The sequence below is a fragment of the Ambystoma mexicanum genome, chromosome 11, assembly GCF_040938575.1.
Source record: "Ambystoma mexicanum isolate Mex_15411 chromosome 11, UKY_AmexF1_1, whole genome shotgun sequence".
Taxonomy (NCBI): domain Eukaryota; kingdom Metazoa; phylum Chordata; class Amphibia; order Caudata; family Ambystomatidae; genus Ambystoma; species Ambystoma mexicanum.
The window spans coordinates 537,509,789-537,532,498 of NC_090934.1; the positions used below are offsets into that span (position 1 = coordinate 537,509,789).

The 22,710-nt window shown below is 46.2% G+C and overlaps 1 protein-coding gene across 4 annotated transcripts in view; it reads right to left on the reverse strand.

Annotated features, from left to right (window-relative positions):
- The window catches only part of PRR5L (proline rich 5 like), a 344,445-nt gene that overhangs the window by 44,557 nt on the left and 277,178 nt on the right, over window positions 1–22,710 (reverse strand). For all 4 annotated transcript variants that reach the window (XM_069623352.1, XM_069623350.1, XM_069623353.1 and 1 more), the window contains one exon: window positions 20,351–20,465. In XM_069623352.1, the coding sequence (XP_069479453.1) occupies window positions 20,351–20,465 (115 nt within the window). The remainder of the gene's footprint in view (window positions 1–20,350; window positions 20,466–22,710) is intronic.

Genomic DNA, 22,710 nt, shown 5'->3' on the forward strand with positions numbered 1-22,710 from the left:
ACGATCTAAGAGGCTGATGTCATCCCTGTCTCTGTATTTAAATATTACACCTCAAACATAACATCTTGCAGATAATGAAAACCCTTCGCCGATACTTATTTTCCTTTGAGTCGGAGCCATGAAATAATCCTGCCACTAAAAACCTCCTGAGACCCCCCCCCTACAGTTGAGCAGTAACGGTCCAATACTAAAGGCAAATAGCCATCCTGCGTCTTCTAGCTAAACCTATTGGGAAACTAATAACATGACTGAGCAGGGGCCCCATGTATAATCTTGACGAGTGGTAAACTGGGTTAGCATGTCACCCCATCTGGTGAGAACGATGCATGTAGTTTCTGGACCTAAGGGGCATGAGAAGAAGGCAACATCCAGATCAATGCTTTCTAGATCTCTCAGTAGCCTTCACTAGAAGAGCAGGACGCTGTGCTAGATGAGCTCCTAAATGGGTTCGATTGTTCATTTCAAAGCTCACAAAAGGAATTATTGGGCTCCACATATTCAGCAGCCAGCAGATTCTCCTACGCCCTCATTGGTCACAATTATTTAATGTCTCTCTGTATTTACGCTACAGCTCACCCTCACAACTTGCATGCACCCGCTCAAACGTTTGCAAGCGACACCCTGACCTACCTCCATTTAACTGATCTTGTGAACTGAAACACCAGCCTGCATAACATCAAGTCCCGTACACTGTTTCGCTAGCTCCAGCTGAATGAAGGGAAACAGTTAATCTGGCAGCCAGCAACACATTCTTCCTCCATACTGGAAGAAACCTTTTCATTTTATGTGGCAAGGACTTTGGCCGCCCTCCCCTCACTATGAGTGTAGAACCTTAGGGTCCTATTCATCCCAGAGCTCAACCGTACCAATGGGATTCATTCACTTGCAAAAGGGACAGTCTTTTAAATCTGGCAACTACATCATAGTGCCTTACAGTCCTAAAAGGAGACGTTCTCGCTGGTGGATGCACTCGTCAGTGCAAGGACTGTCTACACCAGCATTCTACACCAGCATTCTGTTCTGGTAAGCAGGTTTGGAATTCAATGAAAGCTCTGGAGAAGTTCCTGGGCCACATGTTACAGGTCGCCAGCCTCACACATGCAGGAAGAGGTGTGAGGATTTGTTACACTCATCGAGTTCAGCTACAACACTGATATTGTTTGAGGAAACGGCACACTGCCATGCTCTTTTACAAAGCTGCAGACTTGTCAGAATGAAAGTCTGAAATATTCTAACAAAAGGCAAGTCTAACAAGACGGTGAGGACACCCTATAACACATACAATCAAAAATGGCCTTCCTCAAGAGGAGTCTACTCACTTTATATGTCAGAAGGCTTATGACCCAAAATGGAGGTGGATAGACTACTCATTTTATTTTCTGTGCTAGGCACACAAAGCATTATCAGCCTGGTGACAGGGGCAATATTCAAAGCATGGGAATCTATGAAACATCCAATACTGGTGAACTGGTCTGCTTTTGTGTAGCCACTACATCTGGTTGCAGTCTTTGGAGTAAGGAACATGCTGGGAAATGGCTTGTAGAAGGCTGCACAGGCACTTATTAGTGTTGAGCAAAATGTACATTACAAAGTGAGCCTGGTGATCGGCAGAAGGGGCACAAGTGTTAAGTTTGATCAGCCCTGCAGGATCCTCAAAGTAGAGCACTCACAGGAGTGAGTGGCTCAACAGCTGCGTATGTACAACAAATGCACAGGATAAGTCACCGGTTTAGATTGCCTGGAATCGGCCTCAGAGAAACTGACAGCTCGGATCCAAATACCTTCAAGCTGGCTTCACAAGACACACTAGAGAGTATGCAAATAAAAGTGAGGAAACCAATGGGAAGGGGAAATTCCTCTTTCAAAAAGATATATTACACACAAAGCACGTGACTTTGTAGACGGTCTCCAAGTTGTGTGTAATGACTGAATGGTGAACAGGGACATAAATAAAAAGAGTGGTTGCGTTGAGAGACAAGTTCCCCGTCATGTATAGGGCCATACAGGTATAGGGCTTACAAGTGGGTTTATTTTATTTACTTGGTTTTTTATAACATGCCTAATACCATACCAGAGTTTGGTTTCTAAGCGCAGATCCGGGATTCGAACCTCTATTGCTCTGCATGGTCTTGCTTCCAAGACCAGCGCGTTGCCCCTGTGCTATCCTCAGTTCAATATTTTCGGTGTAAAAGCGCTCCAGTCCTTAGGAGGGTAGCTTTTATGTCTAGGGGGGTGGTTTGGGATCATGATATGGGACATTGCAGTACTGGAGCCTTTTGCTGCCGCTGAGGCCCAATATTCTGTGATGCAGAGTCTGCATTCTACAGCAATGACCAACACAACATTTTTGCATAACCACATGCTCTATGACGATTTGTTGGTGAGCTATGTGGTTTGAGGAGTGTCCTTTCTTCAAAGCAATAATCACGCATGAGTCAATTGGTGGTTTGAAAAGAAGAATCCCCACTTAGGCGGATGGTGATTCATGCAGTTGTGCCAGAGTTCAAGAACGTTCCGTTAGAGCGCAATGGAAACATTGAATCAGTTGACCGGAAGAACCCAACAGACGGTCATCACATTTTCAAGTTTACCCTTGCCACAGAGAAACTAAATGGCTTTGGTTTTATTCACCCTTGCTGGCACAGTAGTACTGCTTCTGCCAAGGGAGACTTATTCTTAGTACGCATTTGGCTATTACGTCAGTCCGTTTTTTCGTCCAGCTTGGCTCCTTTATCCGACAGGCTCCTGCAAAACAGTTGTTGCGCAACCTTGATGCTAAAAGGGCTTTGTGGGATTTGCTGAAGGAGATCAAAGCAGTCCGAGAGATGAGACAGTTCTGCGAGTCTGATGGCGTTAAGAAGATGGCCATTTCAAAAGGTAAGTGTATCCAAGTAGAGCAGCTTGCACAAAAGCCGCTCCAAAATCCAGAGTCCAAGGTGAATGCCAAATTGGTTAATCAACCCACACAAACCTGGTCAAGCAAAAACGCAGTGCTCTTTACCCTGCCTTGCGATGTTCATAGCATTTACACGTGCAACATTATTTCCTACTGAAGAAGAGCATGCTACTTGCCCCATTTCCGAAAGTTGCCTGGGACGATTTGCCACTGGGGCAACTGCTACAGGTGTGGGTGATCAACAATCCTGCACTGCAAAACATGGTGAGGCGGCAGGTCTGCAACTTCCCCGGTACCAGAAACCGGTCCGATATGGTGGCGCATCATCGCCAGTACAGATCCCTTCATTATGAATCAGATCAAAGGGTGGCACTGCAATTAGCGAGGGGAAAAAACAGGGTTCGACATGTTTTCATGGAGATGCTTCCAGCATTAATAGGGTTATGTTCAACTCTAGATCACTTTCCTCACCATTCAAAATTCTACCTTCATGATCACAGGTAGCGTTGTAAGATGCTGGGCTTTCCTGCCGGAGTGGTTTCATTGTAACTATTTTGATGCCTAAGTTTTCATGTTATTGTTTTATGGTATAGCTGGTAAGATAGCTCAGTGGGTTGAGCGTTGGCCACTGCAATCTTTGATAAACTGCAGGTCGCAGGTTCGAATCCTGGCAAGACAAACTCAGCCTTTCATCCTTTCGAGGTCGAAAAAGGAGTACCAACTTCGGTTGGGTGTTATTGGCAAAAGCGCTGCGATATACAAAAAACGTATTAATAATAATGTTGCATTTCACTACGAACCCTCAAGCATCTAAGGGCTGCTTATTACCCACGGTGTGTGGTGCTCATTGATCGACCTCGGAAGGATGAAAGGCTGAGTTTGGCACTGCCGGGATTCAAACCTGCATTAGCAAGCTCTGCACAGAGGTCAAAGCGAGCGCTCTACTCGCGGTGCTATCGGACCGGCTGTTATGCGTTTGTTTTATCTAACGGATCTCAGAGGGGCCTGATGGTTGCAGTGCTCATTAAAAATATAAAATAAATGATGCTGACAAGGTCTTCTGAAACACACAAACGGCATTCCTCTATGCCACGCTCGGCCTAGTGCCATCATAGCTGCATTCGCGCATTTCCCTTACCCTTTGCACACCGGTCAGTCGTCCCCACTGAGAAAGGATGTCCGATTTTCCAGCTAAACGTATAGCTAGGTCTCCACTTAAAAAATACAAAATAAAAATAACCTGCCCAAATGCCCCAGCTCTATAGACGACAACATACAACCAGAAAACTCTACTTGGTTGCATAATGGCTATCTTCGCTGTTAGGAAGGGAAGTGGTGGCATACATGCACAAGCCATTGTGTCCCGGCAACAGCTGTCTGACAGCAGGGTAGTATCAGGGGGGCATGGATGATTGGGGGAAAGGGGCCATGCCCTTCCATCACACCTTTGCACATCCCAACACACGCTCAGTGAGTAGACCTAGGCGCCCCAAAAGAGACGAGCCGTACAAAGTGGCAACACAAATGCATGTCGAATATATCGGACCTATTGTTCGCGACATTCTCGCTGCAGCCGCGGGACGCAGCTCATGCATCTGGCGAGTTGTGCGGTGGAGCCCGGTGCTGTCCCGTTAGATAATGACACAATGGAGTGGCAGCACACGCTACTGTGTCAGCTTCAACAATAAACACTTATCAACTGATCGCATTACTGGTAGGCAGCCAGTCAGGCCCGAAAGGCTTCAGGGCATGTTTACAACCCTTTCTCGAAGGCAAACGCAAGTTCAGGAACAGCCTCATTAGCTAATGAGGGCGATCACTGGAGCGCGTCTGGATGGGATTCAAGTGGAGTTCATGGAATCTGCCCGGCCGCGTTAGCGCAATCCTTAGCCGAGAGCAGTAAGGAGGGGAATCGGCGCCAGTCCATAATGTAGGCAAAAACTCTGCCAAGATTACATTGGTGGCCAGGTTTGCAGCCAACAGGGTGTACCTGTATGCCCAAACTGTAATGGCACAGAATCAAAAACACGGTGGAAAAGTGGCCTCGGGGTATTCCCAACACAATATTAGAGCATGCACGTCATTAACATTTCCTGCTAGTTCCTTTTCCATCCACGGCCCAAGTATGACCACATATGATCCGTTTGCTCGCTATGGTAGAGCCTGCACTGCGCCTTGCAGAAGAGGCCCAAGTGGAGTTGCATAGGGCTGTGTCCTAGTAGTTCAGATCAGACTGCTCCCTTTGTGGCATAGTTGTATCGATTAGCCTCCGATCAGGAGCCTTGTGGAATGAGACAAATTAACAGGCATTGGCAAAGCCAACAGCATTGGCTCTTCTGTAGGCAAATTGCCAGATATATGGCAACCACTCGCACGAGGTACAGGCACATGGTCAGGTACACAACCCATTTGTCTGCTGCTACCATCTTTTGGTGGCTCAGGTTGTGAATCAGGGTGGATTGGGTGGGGTGTGCTGGGGTACGTTTCGCAAGGGTGAGCTATAGTGGCGAATACAAAGTGCTTTGATTGCTGGGGCAAACTTGGGTGGATGCATGGGGGTGTTTGGGAAAGCTTGGCTTGATGGTGGAAGGTTATTGGGTTGAGTGGAGACAGGGGAGTTCGAATGCGGGTGAATTGGCTATATTAGGGAGGGCTAATTTGTCCAAGTACTAGGCTTCCGCACAGTATCAACTAAGAGGGTGGCATGGGAGGTAGGATTACAGATGGAACATGGGCCCCAGAAGATAAAGACTTTGACTTTTCTCTTCCAGACAAGAAGGGTGCCTCATGTATGAGAGTTATGCCAAGTCTACCATAATGGAGGGTGTCGGATGTCTGGCACAGAGGGCCCACCTGTAGTCTTGCTTGGGATCCTTCATCTTATTGCAATGTCTGTGTCCGCGGCCAGTGCCACGGGCCACTATCTCACAGTCAAGTAGAAAGAACTGCAGCTATGGGGTAAAGGGATTTGGTCTGATTCTGAAAAGACTACAGGAAGGATTCACAGCAGCAGATGCAGGAACCTATCCGCAACATTGTGGTATTCTGTAGGAATCAGACTCCCACTGGATATGTTTAAACTGGACAGCATTACTTCTCTTCCAAATCAATTCCATGTAGGGCATCCTTTCAAATGTTCAGTTGCGTTCAGATTCAGGCTTCAAAAACAGTGTTTGTGTCTCCCCCATAGGTTGCTGCTGTCCACTAAAGGTAGATGGGCACGCCTGCCCAATGTAAAGGAGCGCGCTGAACCCTTCCAGGAAGTCAACCATTTGCAATTCTTACTTTCAAAAGGTGCATCTGAAGCAGAATTCCTCTTGTAAGGCTTCCTGCATTTCATTAGGCAGAAGTCGCTACCTATTTTGTTCTATTACACATCCTTTATTAGTCCCTCACAGTGCCAATGTGCCTCCCTTCATATTCATAGGGCCAACTGCTGGTTCTGACGAATTTGTAGGATTTTGGCTAGCACTAAGTAAAATAGAGTAAGTCATTTTGATTTTATTGATAACCAACTAAATGACACCTCACAACAATCTAGAGCCGACGATCCACTGGACGTAAGGGTATTTAATTTCCAAGACAAACATCGAGTGCTCCATCTCTCAGAGGCGCAAGTGCATTACTAGAAGTCTTGAGCCAGGCAGGGCTAGGGTAAAGTGGCCTGCTCAAGCTCTTCTCTAGTTTACTGGATCATAGAAAAGGGAACAGAGTCTCACCTCCTTGGGCCCTGGGGAAGGAGGCGGAAGTGGGGCCTGGTCTTGCACATTGCTCGACTCCTGTGAGCATTGCAACCCTCACCATTAGAGACCTCATGTGAACGATGCTGGTAATGCCCAGTTTTTTTGATTTTTAAGCAGGCCTGCCACTGTTGCATTTTACATACTTCATAATGTGTCTCAGCAGCAGCAAATTCCAATGGGAAGCTCATTGGGTGTACCGAAGCATACATAGTGCTGAGTGGGGAAACAGATAGTCTGTGATAAGCCTGACTAATAAGTGTGAACTTTTGGTGATAAAAATTAGATGGATTAATTGGTACCCGAAAGCCCCCCAGAACCACAGTTAATCTTGCATGCTTGCTCGATATGTACAAAAACCAGCTGTATGTCTTGGTCAACGCAAATTGACTAGAAGCAGGCAAACAGGTCACAAAGTTTTTTTGTTGATGCTGCACGTTTGTGTGGACAGTACAGTTGCAAAAGACAAAAAGGAACACCTTTGGCTGACATTACTTTGCATTTTGGTATTTTTATTCTTCCAAGTAAAGTCTTGCTCAACAAGTCTGCTATAGGATGTCTGTCAGGATGGACAATGAGATTTGCGCACTTAACATTAAATAGGTATTTATAGCCAATCATGAACACATTTCTATCAATAAGATCCGAGAAAGTATGCAGTATCATCTACTGTCCAAACAATTCTCAAATCCTAGGTTTGTACCTTAAATAAATTGGGTGATCCTTGGCAAATAGTTTTATTGCACTGCAGCATATCAGACAAATTCAGACATGGGTATTATGGGGGATTGTTTTTTTAAGGAGGGGTGGGGAGGTAGGACCTTTTTGTCTGACTTGTCCACATTTAGGTCCATGGTGCAGGTGAGTGTCGTGCCTGGTGTGTTCTCCGTCTATTTTGGGCATCCTTTGATTTAATTTGGTCCCCCATTCCCTGCGTGCTTACTCGTTCCCTCAGGGTTGCACCCAGTGTGTTCTCTCCCTTGCGCCCACCTCCCCCCTCCCCTGATTGGCCAAGCTCTGTGTGTAAGCACACCAAGGGTGTTTTGTAGTATTTCCGACACCCACCGCACCATTTAGGTTCCTGGTGCAGGTGAGTGTCGTACCTTAGGTGTTCATCATTTTGGGCATTGTTTGATTTAATTTGGTCCCCACACGCTTCCCTGATCCGTCCGGTCGCATCCAGTGTATTTTTTCCCTTCTGGCCACCTCCCGTCCCTCCCTCTTCTCCGATTGGCCAATAGTTCCCATAAGATTCATAGTGCTAAGGCAGCCCTCTGCCTGTTGCAGCCCCTGCGGCTAAGTGCCACAAGGCAATGGGCAGCACCCTAGAGACAGCCCCTGGGAGGTTTCTGTGAGCAGGGGAAGCAGGCTGCCACCCACTAGTGGGAACAACACCAAGCACTGCATCCTAACCCCTCTATCCTCATTCACATACATTACCTAAGCAACCCTCTGTGCACCCATTGCCTGAACTCCACCCTACGCTGAGCTCAAGGAAACAGGTAAGCCGTGCTTGGCAACTAGTATCCAGTTTGCAGGTGCTAGCTCAGCTCAACCCTTCCCCACCCCCTCAAGCAGTAGACAACGCCTCCCCTTGCCCCACCTCTACTCATCTGGGTGGTTGCAAACTCCAAAATCGCATAATTCCAACTGCGAACAGCATAAGCTGCTCCCGACAGAGGCCCAGACAGCAGTCTACCACGGACAAGGGAAGAAAACCTAGTGGTACTAATATCTACGTTAACGTTGAGCCCATCTGAAACAACCAATACCTGCAATAATTACACCACCACTATCTACACACACCAAGGACGCTCTCTCCGAAACTCAGTTTGAATCAAACTTAAATGAATACATTTAAATGTCCATTATATTCTGAAAGGTAGGCCTTTTCCCACTATACAGGAATCTCAAATTTAGGTGTTTTCTCAATGTATGCCGTTTTCTGAAACCTAGGCCTTTTCTCAGGTGTGCTATTTTGGGAATCCTGGATCTTCACACTGTACAGGGGTCTCAAATCTAGGTGTATTCATCTCACATCCGCCATTGTCTAAAACCGAGCCATATTTCCCAGTATACAGGAATCTACAATCTAAAATCTAGGTGTGTTAATATCACGTCCGATATTAAGCCTTCACCATTATCCAAGAACACTCAGCTACCCACCGATAGCAATTGACTATCGCTAGGACACTGTCCCAAGATAACTAAAAACCCCTTCCCACCATCTTCATTTTACAGATGCACGAACTGCGCTACCCTCCATCCATAGCTTACTGTCCCAATACTGCCCCGCTTAGACCATCCACCCACAGAAAGAGGTACACCAGTACTTAAACCACTCCTTGGGCAGCCACCTCTGAAATCCCTAGCTATCCACCTGCATCCTAGAACAACCAAACCCAAAATCACTCCCACCTCTCCAACTAATTCTTACGCAGACACCCCAGCCAATCTACAATAGTGGCCCACTATATCACCACCACCTCCGCAGCTTAGCCAATGTCTAAAGACACAAGTTCACAGAGTGTAACCCGCCATCACAGCGCAAGAGGATAAGCCTCAACACCATCCAAACCACACAAGGTCCTACAGGCGGGCTACAGCCCCTGTAACTCAAACCTCGAACCTTCCTACCACCATGGACACAAGATGATCCGATACAGAACTGGACACCGCCAAAGAGAAACGGAACAAAGAACTACCCAACAAATACACACCCTCTACCAGCAGAAACTGCCAGAAATACAGAACACACCCCTCTAAAAAAAAACAATGAACAAAACAAACATCGCGAAAAGAGATACATCCCTATATCCAACACTGTACCTTGCAACTGCCTCACCACCTCGACACCTCAACACTACCAACATGTCCAAGCAAGCCAAAAATTCATTAGAACCCTGCAAAGAAAGTAAAGACTAGAGAAGAGAAAGGAACAAAACCAACACCCAACGCATATATCACAAAAACACAAGGACAGCTGCAGCAACCACATCAAAACATAGAAGATGAAGATCAGCCCACCAATCCAACAGATCATTTTAGCGAGGAAATGGACTACATGGACCACCAACCAATTTGTGACAACCACACAGAAGAACTCCAACCAAACCACAAGACCAAACAAGGATTAAAAAACAAACCCAACTATGTAAAAAGGATCCATTGCAACCTAATCAACACTAGATCAATGTCCAAACATGCCACAGAGATATTCAACCTTCCTTCCAATGGTGGTATCGACATCTTATTCATAACCGAAACATGGCAAGACAACAACTACAAAATCACACTGCATAACTCCATCCCTGACATCTTCAAGTGGTCACAAGCAAACAAGAAAAACAAAAAAAGAAGGAGGATTGGTGGTAGCATACAAGGAACATCTGAAAATCAAAACTGATGGACCACTAAACATCAAAAACTGTGAATCCTTAATCCTTCACTTAACAGCAAATCCCCCAAAAAACCCTCAAATGTGGTCTTTTATACAGACCATGAACAAACGATGCAACCTTCGTCAATGCTTTCATTGAAGCCATCACAAACCTAGCCATCGAGCAGGGACACCTGATAATCCTGGGGGCACCATCTGGTTTGATGAAGAAACAGCTTACTCACAAAAATCACTAGCCAAACAACTGAAGACAATGAAACTACATCAGCTAGTCAAAGGAGCAACACACGCAATGGGACATACGCTAGATGCAAACTTCGCCAACAAAAACCTCTTCACCACGGTTCCACCACTACAGATCCTTGGGAGTGACGACCTCATCATCGCCTTCGAATTCACGCTGCCCAGGATGGCAAACAACCCGGCAAACTGCCGACTACCATGAAAAGAAACTGAAGAGCCATCAAAGCCAGCAATTTAACAGAACTACTAGGAATCAACAAACCACCAACAATGACCCTGGACAAAGCTGACCGCAATGGAAAAACAGAACTGCTTCATAAATGGATCACCAGAACAATCAACGAGATCTCCAAGAAAAAAAACCTTTCACCCCATTGAGCAAAAGAGCGGCAGCTAAACGGTTTATCCCACTACTCATTGCCATGAAAAAAAAGAACAGGAAGCTTGACCTAGAATGGAGGGGAAAAAATGATCAGACGAAGAAATTACAACTCCAACGACATTTCCACTCACACAAAAAGGAATTCCAAAAAGGCCAGAAAGAAATACTATGATAACAGAATCACTTAAGTTACCAACACCCAAAAAGAACTGTTTAAAATCATAAACTAAATGAGAAACGCCCCGGAATGCAGAACACACAGATACCTTCACTGAAACTATGCAATGTCCTTGCAGACCACTTCAAAAACAAAATCAGCACCATCCAACAGATCATACAAAGCAGACCAACCAACCACAACATGCAACCCACCCAGCCACGCGAGGATCGCCAGAACAAACTCTGAAGCTTCCCCCAAATATCAGCGGAGACATTTGTCAAGCTGGTGAGCAATAGCGACAAAGCTGGCTCCCCCATGGATCCATGCCCCCAGACATACACAAGTCAATCCTCACACAAGGAGCACCCATAGGATACTACAGTAACCTTTTCAACCAATCTCTCTCAAGAGGGAAAGTACTGGGATCATTTAAATCGGCATATATCAAGGGGCTCCTCAAGGACACAGCAGGCAATGTGGAAGACCTCTCAAACTACAGGCCCATTTAAAAGATCCCCTTACCCAGCAAAACTACTCGAAACATGCAACTACATAATAACACAAGAATACATAGAAGAACACCTTCTGTTGGACAAGGCACAAGTAGGCTTCAGGCCAATAAGAGGAATGGAAATGGCAATGCTCTCAATCTGGGACAATCTAAAGGCTAATGCAGACTCGGACATAAGCACAGCACGAATACTTCTGGATCTCTCCACAGCATTTGACACAGTCAATCATGCCTTCCTCATCAGGAGATTGGAAGAAATAGGAATCACCGACCTAGCCTTACTCTGGATAAAATCTTTACTAACAGATAAAACCGAAACTGTTTGGATCACAACTTTCAAATCCACTCGAAGGGAATCCACCTGTGAAGGTGCCACAAGGATCCTCCCCATCTCCACTGCTCATCAACATATACCTCACTCCACTAATCACGCTCATTACAAGACACAGCCTCATATACCACAACTATACCAACGACACAAAGATCATATAGAAAATACAAAACACACATGAAGAAAACAACGTTGGAAGGTTGCCTACAAGAACTCTGCGGTCGGATGAACACCAACAGCCTCAAACTTAACCGGGGCAAAATCAAACAACAACTGCATGCCATGGCCGACAGAACTAGGAACAGCACCGACACCATCAATGATAGTAAAGAACCTTCGTGAATTGATGGACAATGTACTAATACTTGAGCCTCAAGTAAACACTATAATCAGGAAATGTTTCTTCCCCCTGCACACGGTAAAAAGGATCCTATCATTCCTCTCCTTCACCCACAAAACACTCACCATCATCACACTCATGTCCAGAGTAGACTACGCCAACAGCCTATACCCAACTTCAGAGCATCCAAAAAGCAGCACCCACAGTCCTGCCCAAAACACCATGAAGAAAACACATTACCCCAGTGCTGTCAATGCTACACTGGCTACCAATAAAACATCGATTAAGGTTCAAAACAATGTGTATAACGCACAGAGCCATCCATGGCCAAGGAGCAGAGTGCCTAAATGAGAAAATGCCCATCTACTATCTGACAAGACCACTCCGATCAAGCAAAGACATTCGACTGTAACCAAAACCATACAATAAAAGAAAATTCAGAGGATCATCTTTTGCACAATAGGCAGCAAAAACTTCAATGGCCTACCAAAAAACATATGCAATACAATTGATCACCTAAAATTCAAAAAACTAACTTGGCTCTTCAATCCTGGACAAGAAGGAAACGACTAGTAACCATAGATCCAGCTGTAAACAAGAAGTCCAGGGAGAGACCCATAAACCCTAACTTAATCTTCCATAACAGGAGGGCGGGGGAGGTTGTATCAATCACACATGTACACACACCACTAGCTTACAGTGGAAACCACGGTAGATAAGGAACCCCTACCAGACAATTCCCCTAACCCCATCGTTCCCTATCCCTAGGGTGAGGGGAACACACCACTGCCAACCATGTCCACATAACACTAGAACCTGATCGAGAAAATCTGCCACTCCACAACCGACCTGTCAACTAGGCTGCCAAACTATATCAAAACACACAAGATGGTCATAGATGTTGAGCACAGAAACCCAAAGCAAAGAGGTAAGAAAAACCAGGGGAAAGAGAGCAGAAAGCCAAAGCAAAAGGAAGTAAGAAAAAAACCTGCTAACCCAAATCTAAAACCTCAATTTTCTGCATAACCTTTCTCCTACAGAAACTCACAGAACCACCTCTCTGAACAGCAATCCACACTTCAACAACATACAAACACATAACCCGGCACAACAGCACATGGGAATCACAACGACCTGAAAACCGCACCTTTGCGCAGCGAACTCTGCAAACCGAACTGAAACTGCCAACAGGACCTCACAACTCTCACTTTCCTATTCCCTCTATATGCTACTAACCCTCCCCACAACCCCCTGTTTTTTTTAATACCTTCCTTTTTCAGATCTGCCCGAGCGCCTGGGGCCCACTCCGGTGGGGATAGTGCGTGGTACAAGTACCCTTCAAAATTAACATCTGTGCATGACATTAATTTCACAAGCAGATCACAACCACACCTGCCCTCATTTGGTTTCAGTTGCATAAGGTTTGTTTGACTCCTCATACTTGGCAGAGGAACAGGAGACCGTCACAGGTATTCTAACCCTCAGAGAAGGTCCAGAACAGACGCTGCATTGAAAGAGAAATCCCACAAACCACTCGCCCCTAGCCCCACACTCATTTGAAAATGTCCTACATTTAGGTACTCTCCCTGGGAGGCATGAATGCAGGACTTCAGGTACCTGCCTAAACTTGTCACTGCTTGTTGAAAGGGTGCATTCCACGAAAGACGCAGTAACTAGCAATGAACTGTGCCGATCACCAGTGTATTGCATGTTTTCACTTTTTAAGTTGCAGCCACAGTCTAATGCCAGCATGCAGTCATTTTATTTTTGTCATCAATGGGGAATGATGAATTGCGACACTGTCATTCTGATTCTGTGACCTCAGAATTGGTCACTTTAAGGCATACAAATCAACATCAAATATTACAAGCTATGTGACTGCCTCGAAGTATGCCCCCGTGGCACAACTTTCATATAAGGAAATTAGGGACCAGAAGAAAAAAAACGGAATCAAATGAGAGAACGTGTAGTTGGATAGCTATCGTCCTCACCCTCGCATCAGATGTTGGAGGGGTGTTTGGGCATCTGGGTGCATTCATCTAACAAAGCAAGATGGGTGATCAGGTGCCAGTATCCCACAAGTAGTGTGGTGGTGAACAGAGTGTTCAAGCATCCCACATGGTGGGCTGGTCGTTGTCTTCTGGGTCCAGTGTTAAAAGTGAAGTCAGGTTACCATTGTCCCACAAGCACTGCTGTTGAGGTCCTTATTAGTGGCACCACTTACAAGATTAAAGGCATGTCCAGTGTAAAATGCTCAGCCTGTCCTGGTTTTTAGCCTTATGTCACAGTGCACTCTGGTACTTTTAGGTCAGTTTTAAAGTGGACAAATTAAGGTACAAATATTGATCTGGAGCAAACTGTCTTGACTTGAAGGGGAGTAGTCGCTATTGTCCCAGTGGCAAATAGAACTGCCCATTTGCATCTCATCGGGATGTGTGGCAGGGATGTGTATTGGCACCTCTGCTATTTAACTTGTACCTCAATGACCTGCATGTTCTTCTTTCCATAGTCAGTGATGCACCTGAAGCAAGAAGCCATTCACAGGTAATCGTACTTTATGCTGCAGTGTTGATGGTCCAACGTCCTTGAGCGTTGCAGTCATCGATTGATAAATATACCGCGTTTACGGATGCACAAGGCCTGTCGATCAACATTGTCAAATCCAAGATCATGTTGGCATCCTTGGATTTGTTGAAATGTAAGGGCATTAAAACGGAGACAGTCGATAAGTAGAATTACTTTGACCTTTCCTTTGCTAAAAATATGAGATGATATGATCCTTTCAGGAAGCAGGGTGTGAGAATTGAACAAATTCAGCAGATGTTGGTATTGTCGGGTCCACTGGTAGCCATCCAAGTCAAGCTATGCTAATGGTAAACCGGGTAAAGAACTGTTGAAGCGGTCATGCATGGGGCAGGTGTAGAGGGCCATGCCAATACTGATGTGTTGGCCATATGTGAACATTATTTTTTGGAGGACCCTACTGTGGCTTCCACCTACAATGCCATTGTTGGCACGGCACCTTGAGCTAGGGGCATGCTTTTGGATGGCCATTAAGCCATGATATCTTTACGCTCTGGTGCTCCATTTTGACTAAACCAGCTGCATCCCTTACAAGGAGTATTTTGAATGATTTGTCGAAAAGTGATATTCATAACAGGATCAAGTAGTTAAGCTAGGAGAATGTTTATTCTCATCAACTGGGCTTTGGCTCCAGGTTCAGAAACCCAGAAAGAATATTGCGATTCACAAAGAGTTAATGTTTTTCGTAAAGCTTTTGACAAGACTAATGGTGAAGGGGGTTGCTGGTCCCGAGCCCTACTTATTATGGATTAAGAATGTGTACTCCAGTTATATCTTACGTTAATTTAGGAATATTATGCTACACCTAAATGCTGGAACATCTAAGTGGGGTGGGAAGGAGACCGCAGAATTGAGCCATTGTTGTAATCCTATTATACATGAGGACTTGTTGCAGATTATGTTTTTAAATCATTTTTATTCTTGTTTGAGGAAGAAAATGCTTGTTCCTGTCCTGAGATCTTGTAATTGTAATCAATTTAAGCTGGCACGAATGCACTTTGTGACAAATCGCATGAATTTATTCCTTCTCCCCCCAAGGGAGGCTAGGATGTGAGCCCGCTCCGCAAGACCCTCCCTAGGGGTCGAGGCAAGTGGAACCTCACCGGCAGAGACTTCCCCCTGTGGAGACAAGAACTCCCGTTCCTCTGAGGAACTCTCAAATTCGTGTACGTCCTCCTTAGGAATATCAGAAAACGTGAACGACATACAAGGTAAAGACTGGAAAGAAGAATATGGTACCATTTGTTATTTCCAACTAGTAGATGCATAGGTCTCTTTAAATAGGGAATCCCATTTAAAATGGGATGAAGAAGATGAAGCGGAGATAGATGCTGCAGTCAGCCGAGGCAGAGAGAAGCATAAGTCAGCAAGGGAAACCCAAGCAGATGCAACACCTGAGAGGGGATGAGACTACCACCGGCAAAGCATGCAAGTTTGAAAGTTGCTGGGAAGTGGCAAGAGGAACATGGGACTTGGAGCATCCAGAACCAGGAGAGATGAGAGACGACCATTGTGGTGGCGTGACCACGTAGATCCCGTGGTGGACCGGCGGGCCCTCAAATTGCGTCAAAACCTCTAGGCGGATATGACCGCCTACCAGAAGGTTACCCAAGGAGATGATAAACTGGATCTAGGAAGGAAACTGGTGTCGAGACACGAAGTGAAGCAGGACCACGAGAGAACAAAGAGAATAGAATACCTTGAGAAGACCAAGGCCCTAGTGATGTTACCCCGGGTAAACACAGGTAACGGTGAAACGGGAGGCCTAAGGGCAATCATTACAGGACCATTCATACTCGTCCCAGTAATATAAGCGAAAGAATAAGAAAACAGAATGAAGAGAGAAATCGTCATGGGACCATTCATACTCATTCCAGTATTATGAATGAAAGAGTAAGCAAATGGAATGATGAGAAAATAAGCCAGAGTACAATTAATATTGGAAAAGATACTACAAATATACAAATGCCTGAAGGAAAGAACCACACTATTTTATTTAGCGAAATATGCATGTAGGAGACTGAGACACTAAGGAGCAGGAGAAATGCGCCTGGTGAAAAGGGCAACCACAAATATCTATCAAAGGCCAGAGAAGCTGAAGAGATAGAATACCATGACCTAAGGAAAAGAGAAAGAGATATGAAGAGTGAATCTCAGACAGGGTATCAATACCCTGGAAAGAGGGGGAAAGTCACTGTATATGAACCAATTAATTATTCAAGACCACAGTTCCAAGAAAGGATTGCAATACAGGCTTGGAGGAACTGAATGAACCGATAAAAGCAGTCACAATGGACTACTTAAAAATATCATGTTATAAGAGAAGAAAGAAGAAACTGGCAGGAAGCAAGCTCCAGCAGAAGGGAGTCATCTTCAGCTGTTAGAATAGTGGTAGGGTAAGACAGGTTTAGTTTGGACAGTGGACAGTTTTCTTTTGGATATTCACGGACGACCGACGAGCATGTTAGTTTACTAGGTAGGGAACACCCCATAGAAATAGGGACATTTGGCCATTTTGATTATTCTTTAATAAAACCTGCATTGAAATTGCCAGAAAGAGTCTGTGTCCTCCTCCTGATCTGGCGTATCCTTCAGCGGATGCGTTGGCTTGCCCTGCGGTTCAGGGTTACCTGTTGGGTGCTTTCAAAACAGAGGCAAAATAATGGCACCGCTTAATGTAGGTGAAATGCATGTGACAATTTGTGTATTGTGGGTTGTATTTGATATTGATCATTTTCGTGTTTTATTGCAAAGTTTCTTATGGTTTTTATCCTGTTTCATGATGGTAAGTTAGATTTTATTTTTGGCTTTTAGAGTGCATACTGTACTTTTATGGAAGAATATTGTTCATACCAAAAATGAATTAAAGAAAAAGGTAGAGTGTTCAAGAATACAGAATATTGCGAGCAAAACTTGAAAAGTATCTCATCTTCACCCAGGAAAGTTGGAAAGTTTTGTTTCTGCATTTTTAAAAGTAGATATGCAGCACTTTCTGTGGGCCTCTTCCTTCAGATGATTATGCTTTATATGACTGACAGTGTGGAGGATAACCGGTCTTCATGTTTATCGCTTCTTGCCAGATTCCGCCATCTTCAAAGCACTGTAATAACAGGTGTAATTATTATTACAATAATTACAGTCCTCAAAATGACAGAGGGATAACTAAGTTGGCACTGCCGTGGGATTCAAACTTGCAAAGTGCAGGCTCACCCCATGTGCCATAACTTGTTGCTGGATATCACCCCCAGCCCCTGCTTTTTGTCCCTACCTTTTGGGGGCAGATCACCATTGCCTGTGACGTCACTTCCGGCTCAGTCAAGGTTGCAGCTGAAGATGGAGGCCCCAACGCAGAAAGTGTAGAAGATGGCACCCAGGCACAGAATGCTATTAAAGCTCTTCCTAAGCTACTATGCAGACAGCATTGTGTACTGGTCCAAAACTAAAGCTGCAACATGAGAATACGCAGTCTGAAACCTACAAAAATGCCACCTGTGCAACATGGAAACCTGGGCCCGCAGGCAGACTTTCCCACTTGACCGCATTATGTGATCCTGAACCGAAATGGGTCTTACGTTAGTTGGCTGCTAAAGCTGAGATCTCCTAGAAGTGGTTCAGCTAAGCCCCACTACACAAAAAGTCTCGCAAATGGGGTTGAATAGGATACAGTGTTAGCTCCATACCTAATAACAAACATGGTATCAAAAATAACAGTATTTAGAAGGTGTGGGTGTGTGTCACAGAATTTCTTTTGTTCGTGGCAAACTGACCACAATCTGTCCGCCTGGGCCCAATTTAATCGCACATGCATTTTTTTGTTTGTCCCCTGCCTCCAATTTTAAGGAAGCGGGGGACACCTGTGCACCCCTGAAATTGCAAAATATCAAACATGGGAAGCGGGGGACACTTCCGCAGCCCCTGCGTTCCAGGGTTGATATTTTGCAATATATGCGACTAAATTGCTCCTAAGGCCAAATCACCCATGCAAAAAACGACCACATTTTTCATTAGGTCAAATGTTTTAGGTCAAACAGGCTAATACCACTTACAATAGTTTATTAGACTATAATTATTACATCTGGTGTAAATACTGTAATTTATGTAGTGCACAGCGCAGGCTGTGAATCGAACCTTGGCTTGCTCATTGTGACATTGCTCTTTGAGTCAAGGTTCTCTCCCACCAGAAAAGCGAAATGAATTACGAACTAGTGTTTTGTAGGCACGGGGGCTCGCCTGGGGCTTGGTCCTTGGCAGTGTAAGGTCTGTTGGCTGCTTTGTGAGTGGAGCGGTAGGGGGCACACTGAGCGCGGGCATGAGCGATTCCTGCCTAGACCTGCACCTGCTCCCACTTGTGTTCGTTGGGGGGCGGGGTGCGGGGGGGTAGTGATTCAGAAAAGCTCATTTAGAGCTCCAAACTGCCATCATCGCAGCTTTCTGCCTTTCCCCATCCCTCCTAGACTGCAGGTTCCCGATTTGATCAACCACCGAATGATAGCATTCTTCAATAGCTCCTCCATGATACAAACCTGTTCCCTGTAGCTTGCACACCCGCCTCTGCAGCAGGAGCAGCAATAAAGCAAGGGACCTTACAAACGAAATGCAAAAGGATCGATTCTATTGGGCTACACGCTTAAAGATAGGAGACGAAATAACAGTAGACAAATAAAGGGCAAAGTACAGTAAAACCAAGCGAAGGCTGCAAGGGTTCGAATTAATCATTGCTCTGGGCAAGTTTTCTGTAACCTTATCCCTCCTTCACCATTACAGAAAGGAACCAGCCATATACAAATGATTGTGGAGCAGTCCAGTGTAAACTTATAAGCCATGCACCATCTGCACGAGAACAGAAGCAACCCATTGATTGTTTTGGCCTGGTGGCACAATGCTATAAAAAGGCTGCCCAGAGCAATGCCAGTGGTTATGACGAACTCAGAGACTGTTTGGGAGAGCAAGAGAGAGAATGAATGCACATGTTTGCTTGCTGTGCCTAGGGAATCGGGCTTCATCTCACTGAGGGAACATGATCTCACAGCTCTTACTGGACTGTCGCCATTGGTGGAAGGACGAAGACTGGCTTCCAAATGGCCGGTGCCCTTTTAGTGGAACGCGCGGTGGAGGGTTGGTCAAGGCTACGCAGTTATCACCCACAGGTAAGTGCCTTTCAATGACACTTCCTGTGAGGTTATGTAGCGTGAGGTCACTCCTCATGCCATGTCCCTTGATGTCACCTAAATCAAAGGTTGCGGCAAAAGCCCGGCCTCCCCTTCCAGTTGAATTGAAAAGAAGGCATCCCCAGTCCCGCGTATGCCAGCATCCCGAGCACAGTGGGGTGGCGAGCTTCAGATGCCAGCCTCCAGCGCACATAGTTAATGTCTACCCGTGAGATCCCAGCTCGGGGCATCAGAAGAACTCTACAAAGGCGGCCTACCCAGAAGAGCGTTTTGTGCCAAGGACCTTTGCTATACTAAGACAAAGTAGAACACGCATAATTGGGTGAAGGCAGGGCAGCCAAGATTGTGCAAGTAAACAAGGCCTCGCCGCAGCTGCTACACGAGTCAATAATCTCCGAGGGAGCCCAGATGTAGGGCCACATTCCCCTGCACACATGGAGGGATTGACCTCATTTACAAATGATGTCTGGAGTGCGGAGCACAGCTGGTGAACTTTCAAGACTCCCTCGTGCTGCTGGAATAGGAATAAAAGCATAACAGGTCGCCCCTGCCCCCTTCCCAGTGCTGTGTCAGTGCATTCGCGCTCAAGGTCTTACCGGGCGCGCAGGTGCTGTGGTCCCCATGCGTTCCCAGGTACGGGGAGACGGCCCGCTTGGTCAGCTGCTCCAGCCTCAGGTAGGCCTCGCTGGGGCCCGTAGGTTCATGGACACCCTGGAGAAAGAAGTACAAGCATAGGCAAGTTACCTGGCTGCAAGGGATGTGCGTTTCTGACCACTGAATACAAGGGGGGGAAACATTTAATTCTGCCACGGTCACCTGTTCAGGAATTCCTGCAAATCAACCTTTTGTTAGCCGGTAAAATAGCTCAGTGGGTTGAGTGCTCCCTGCTGTGATCTGTGAGTGATCCGCAGCTCGCAGGTCCACATCCCAGCAAGGGGAACTCAGCCTTTAACCCTTTCGAAGTGAGTACCAACTTCGGTTGACTGACATTGTCTGTGAATAAATGATACATCAGTATCGCGATTGAGGCTGGCATTGTAATTAGCGCCCTACTACTGTCCCCTGCCAGTCAGGTGCACGAGAATATAGGCTGTATTCCACGGCACAAGGCTGCATTCTCTCACTACGAACTCCATTAAACACCCTGACCATCCCGCTCACCTCTGCCATGCACGCGAGCTCTTGAACACCCCTTTTCCTCTGCGGGCGCAGTAATGCCATCAATCGCTTCTTCTGCCCTGTTCGCTGCATAAGCACCAATGCTGTGTGGCAAAGTCATAGTGTGACGCTGCCCTTATGCTCTTAAATCGGGCAAGTGGGCAATTGCCAAAGAGGACGGCGCGCCCCATAGGTCGCATCACCCCATTTCTGGCGATGGCTAAACCGATCTGGGATGGTTTAATGTCACTAGGTGGCATCTTTACCTGTCCTCGTCGGACAGGTGCCAATGAAAGGTGGGTGGGGCATGGCTACAGTCCTTCACATGCCAGTCTCCAATTCCTTACCGACCATGACCCATTAAATAACAGGGGGTCCCCAAGAACCACATTTTGCGTAGGCAATGTGCTTTGGGGTGCCACAAATAAAATATGGGCTCTTTAAATTCGCTCCATGAGCTCTTCCCTGAAAGCCCTGGCTGCATTTCATGGGATTCTCTGGGATGGGGTGAAACACAGTTCATCCGCCAAAAACCAGTGGACATTAGTGGTTCAGCATGAAGGCAAGCCCACTTCTGCAGGTGCCCCCCAACTCCAGCTTCCACACAGGTACACGGACACTAGACCGTCCCAACAGTCGGGTGAGGATGGCAACACAGGACAGGGCTCTTCAGCCTGCGGATCTTCAGATGAATTGGCTTGCGAGCCCCAGGATTCCTCGCCTTTGCCTACGCCGACAGGGAGCAATGGTAGTTGTACTCCAAAACATCTGGTGACCCAATGGCCCGAGACCACTGACCTAGGGGATTGAAGTCTATCCCACATTGCCCCAACATGTAATCGGGCTGCTTTCTTTCATACTTTCGGTACTTCTGCAAACTCGGCTTTTCAACCAGTTGGCCAACAGTATTGGACCTCCGTTCCACCCGTCCAAGCAAAGCATGACACATGACTGACTCCACTGCATCCCTACCGTCTCTCGCATGCACCCACCAGGCGTGAACCCTTTCAATTTCCCTATTGGCGGATATGGCACTGATCAAAGCTCTACTAGACGGTCGCCTGTTTGCGTTTACATGCGGGCCTCATTATGGGGTCGCCGGTAAAAACCCGCTGCTAAGCGGCAGGGTACCACTGACTCCGTAACACTGGTTCCGCTGCCTAATATCCCAGTTACACCGGGATATCATGAGTGGCAGCGGAACGGTTATTTTCCATTCCCATGGAATCCCATAGGGCTCTATGGGAATGGGATACCTGAAGCACCGGCACCTTTAGTAACTGGTTAGTGCCAGTGCTTCAGGGAAAAGCATGCCAGTAAGAGCCTGAACTTCCGGCAGGTCTGACCTGCCGGGAGTTCCGTGCCCCTACCGGCAAACTAGCAGTATGGCAGTCTGGAATGGGTGCCAGCACATTGCTACCGGCACCATTATTTCTGGGCCGCCAAACTTATAATGAAGCGTGGTGTTTACAAATCAGGGGACATGCCCATTACTATAAACAAGGTCAATCACAAAATAACCCCTAATGGTCATAACGCCTTTGTGCGTGTAGCCACCCTAAACATTCAACGAGTTCTTCATCTGCAAAATTAAACATACTACTGCGGCAATACCAGGTGCAGGTCGCACATCGTCATGACTGGTTATATTGTTTGGAAACCAGTATTATACAAAAAAGGTAATTTGGGATCAGAATTTGCCCGATAACCGAGCAGACAAACAAAGAGTGATCAATTCCATTGGTACATCATAGCATCTTGGTCAAGTGATGCAATTTAGCCCTGAAAAGGCCATTCA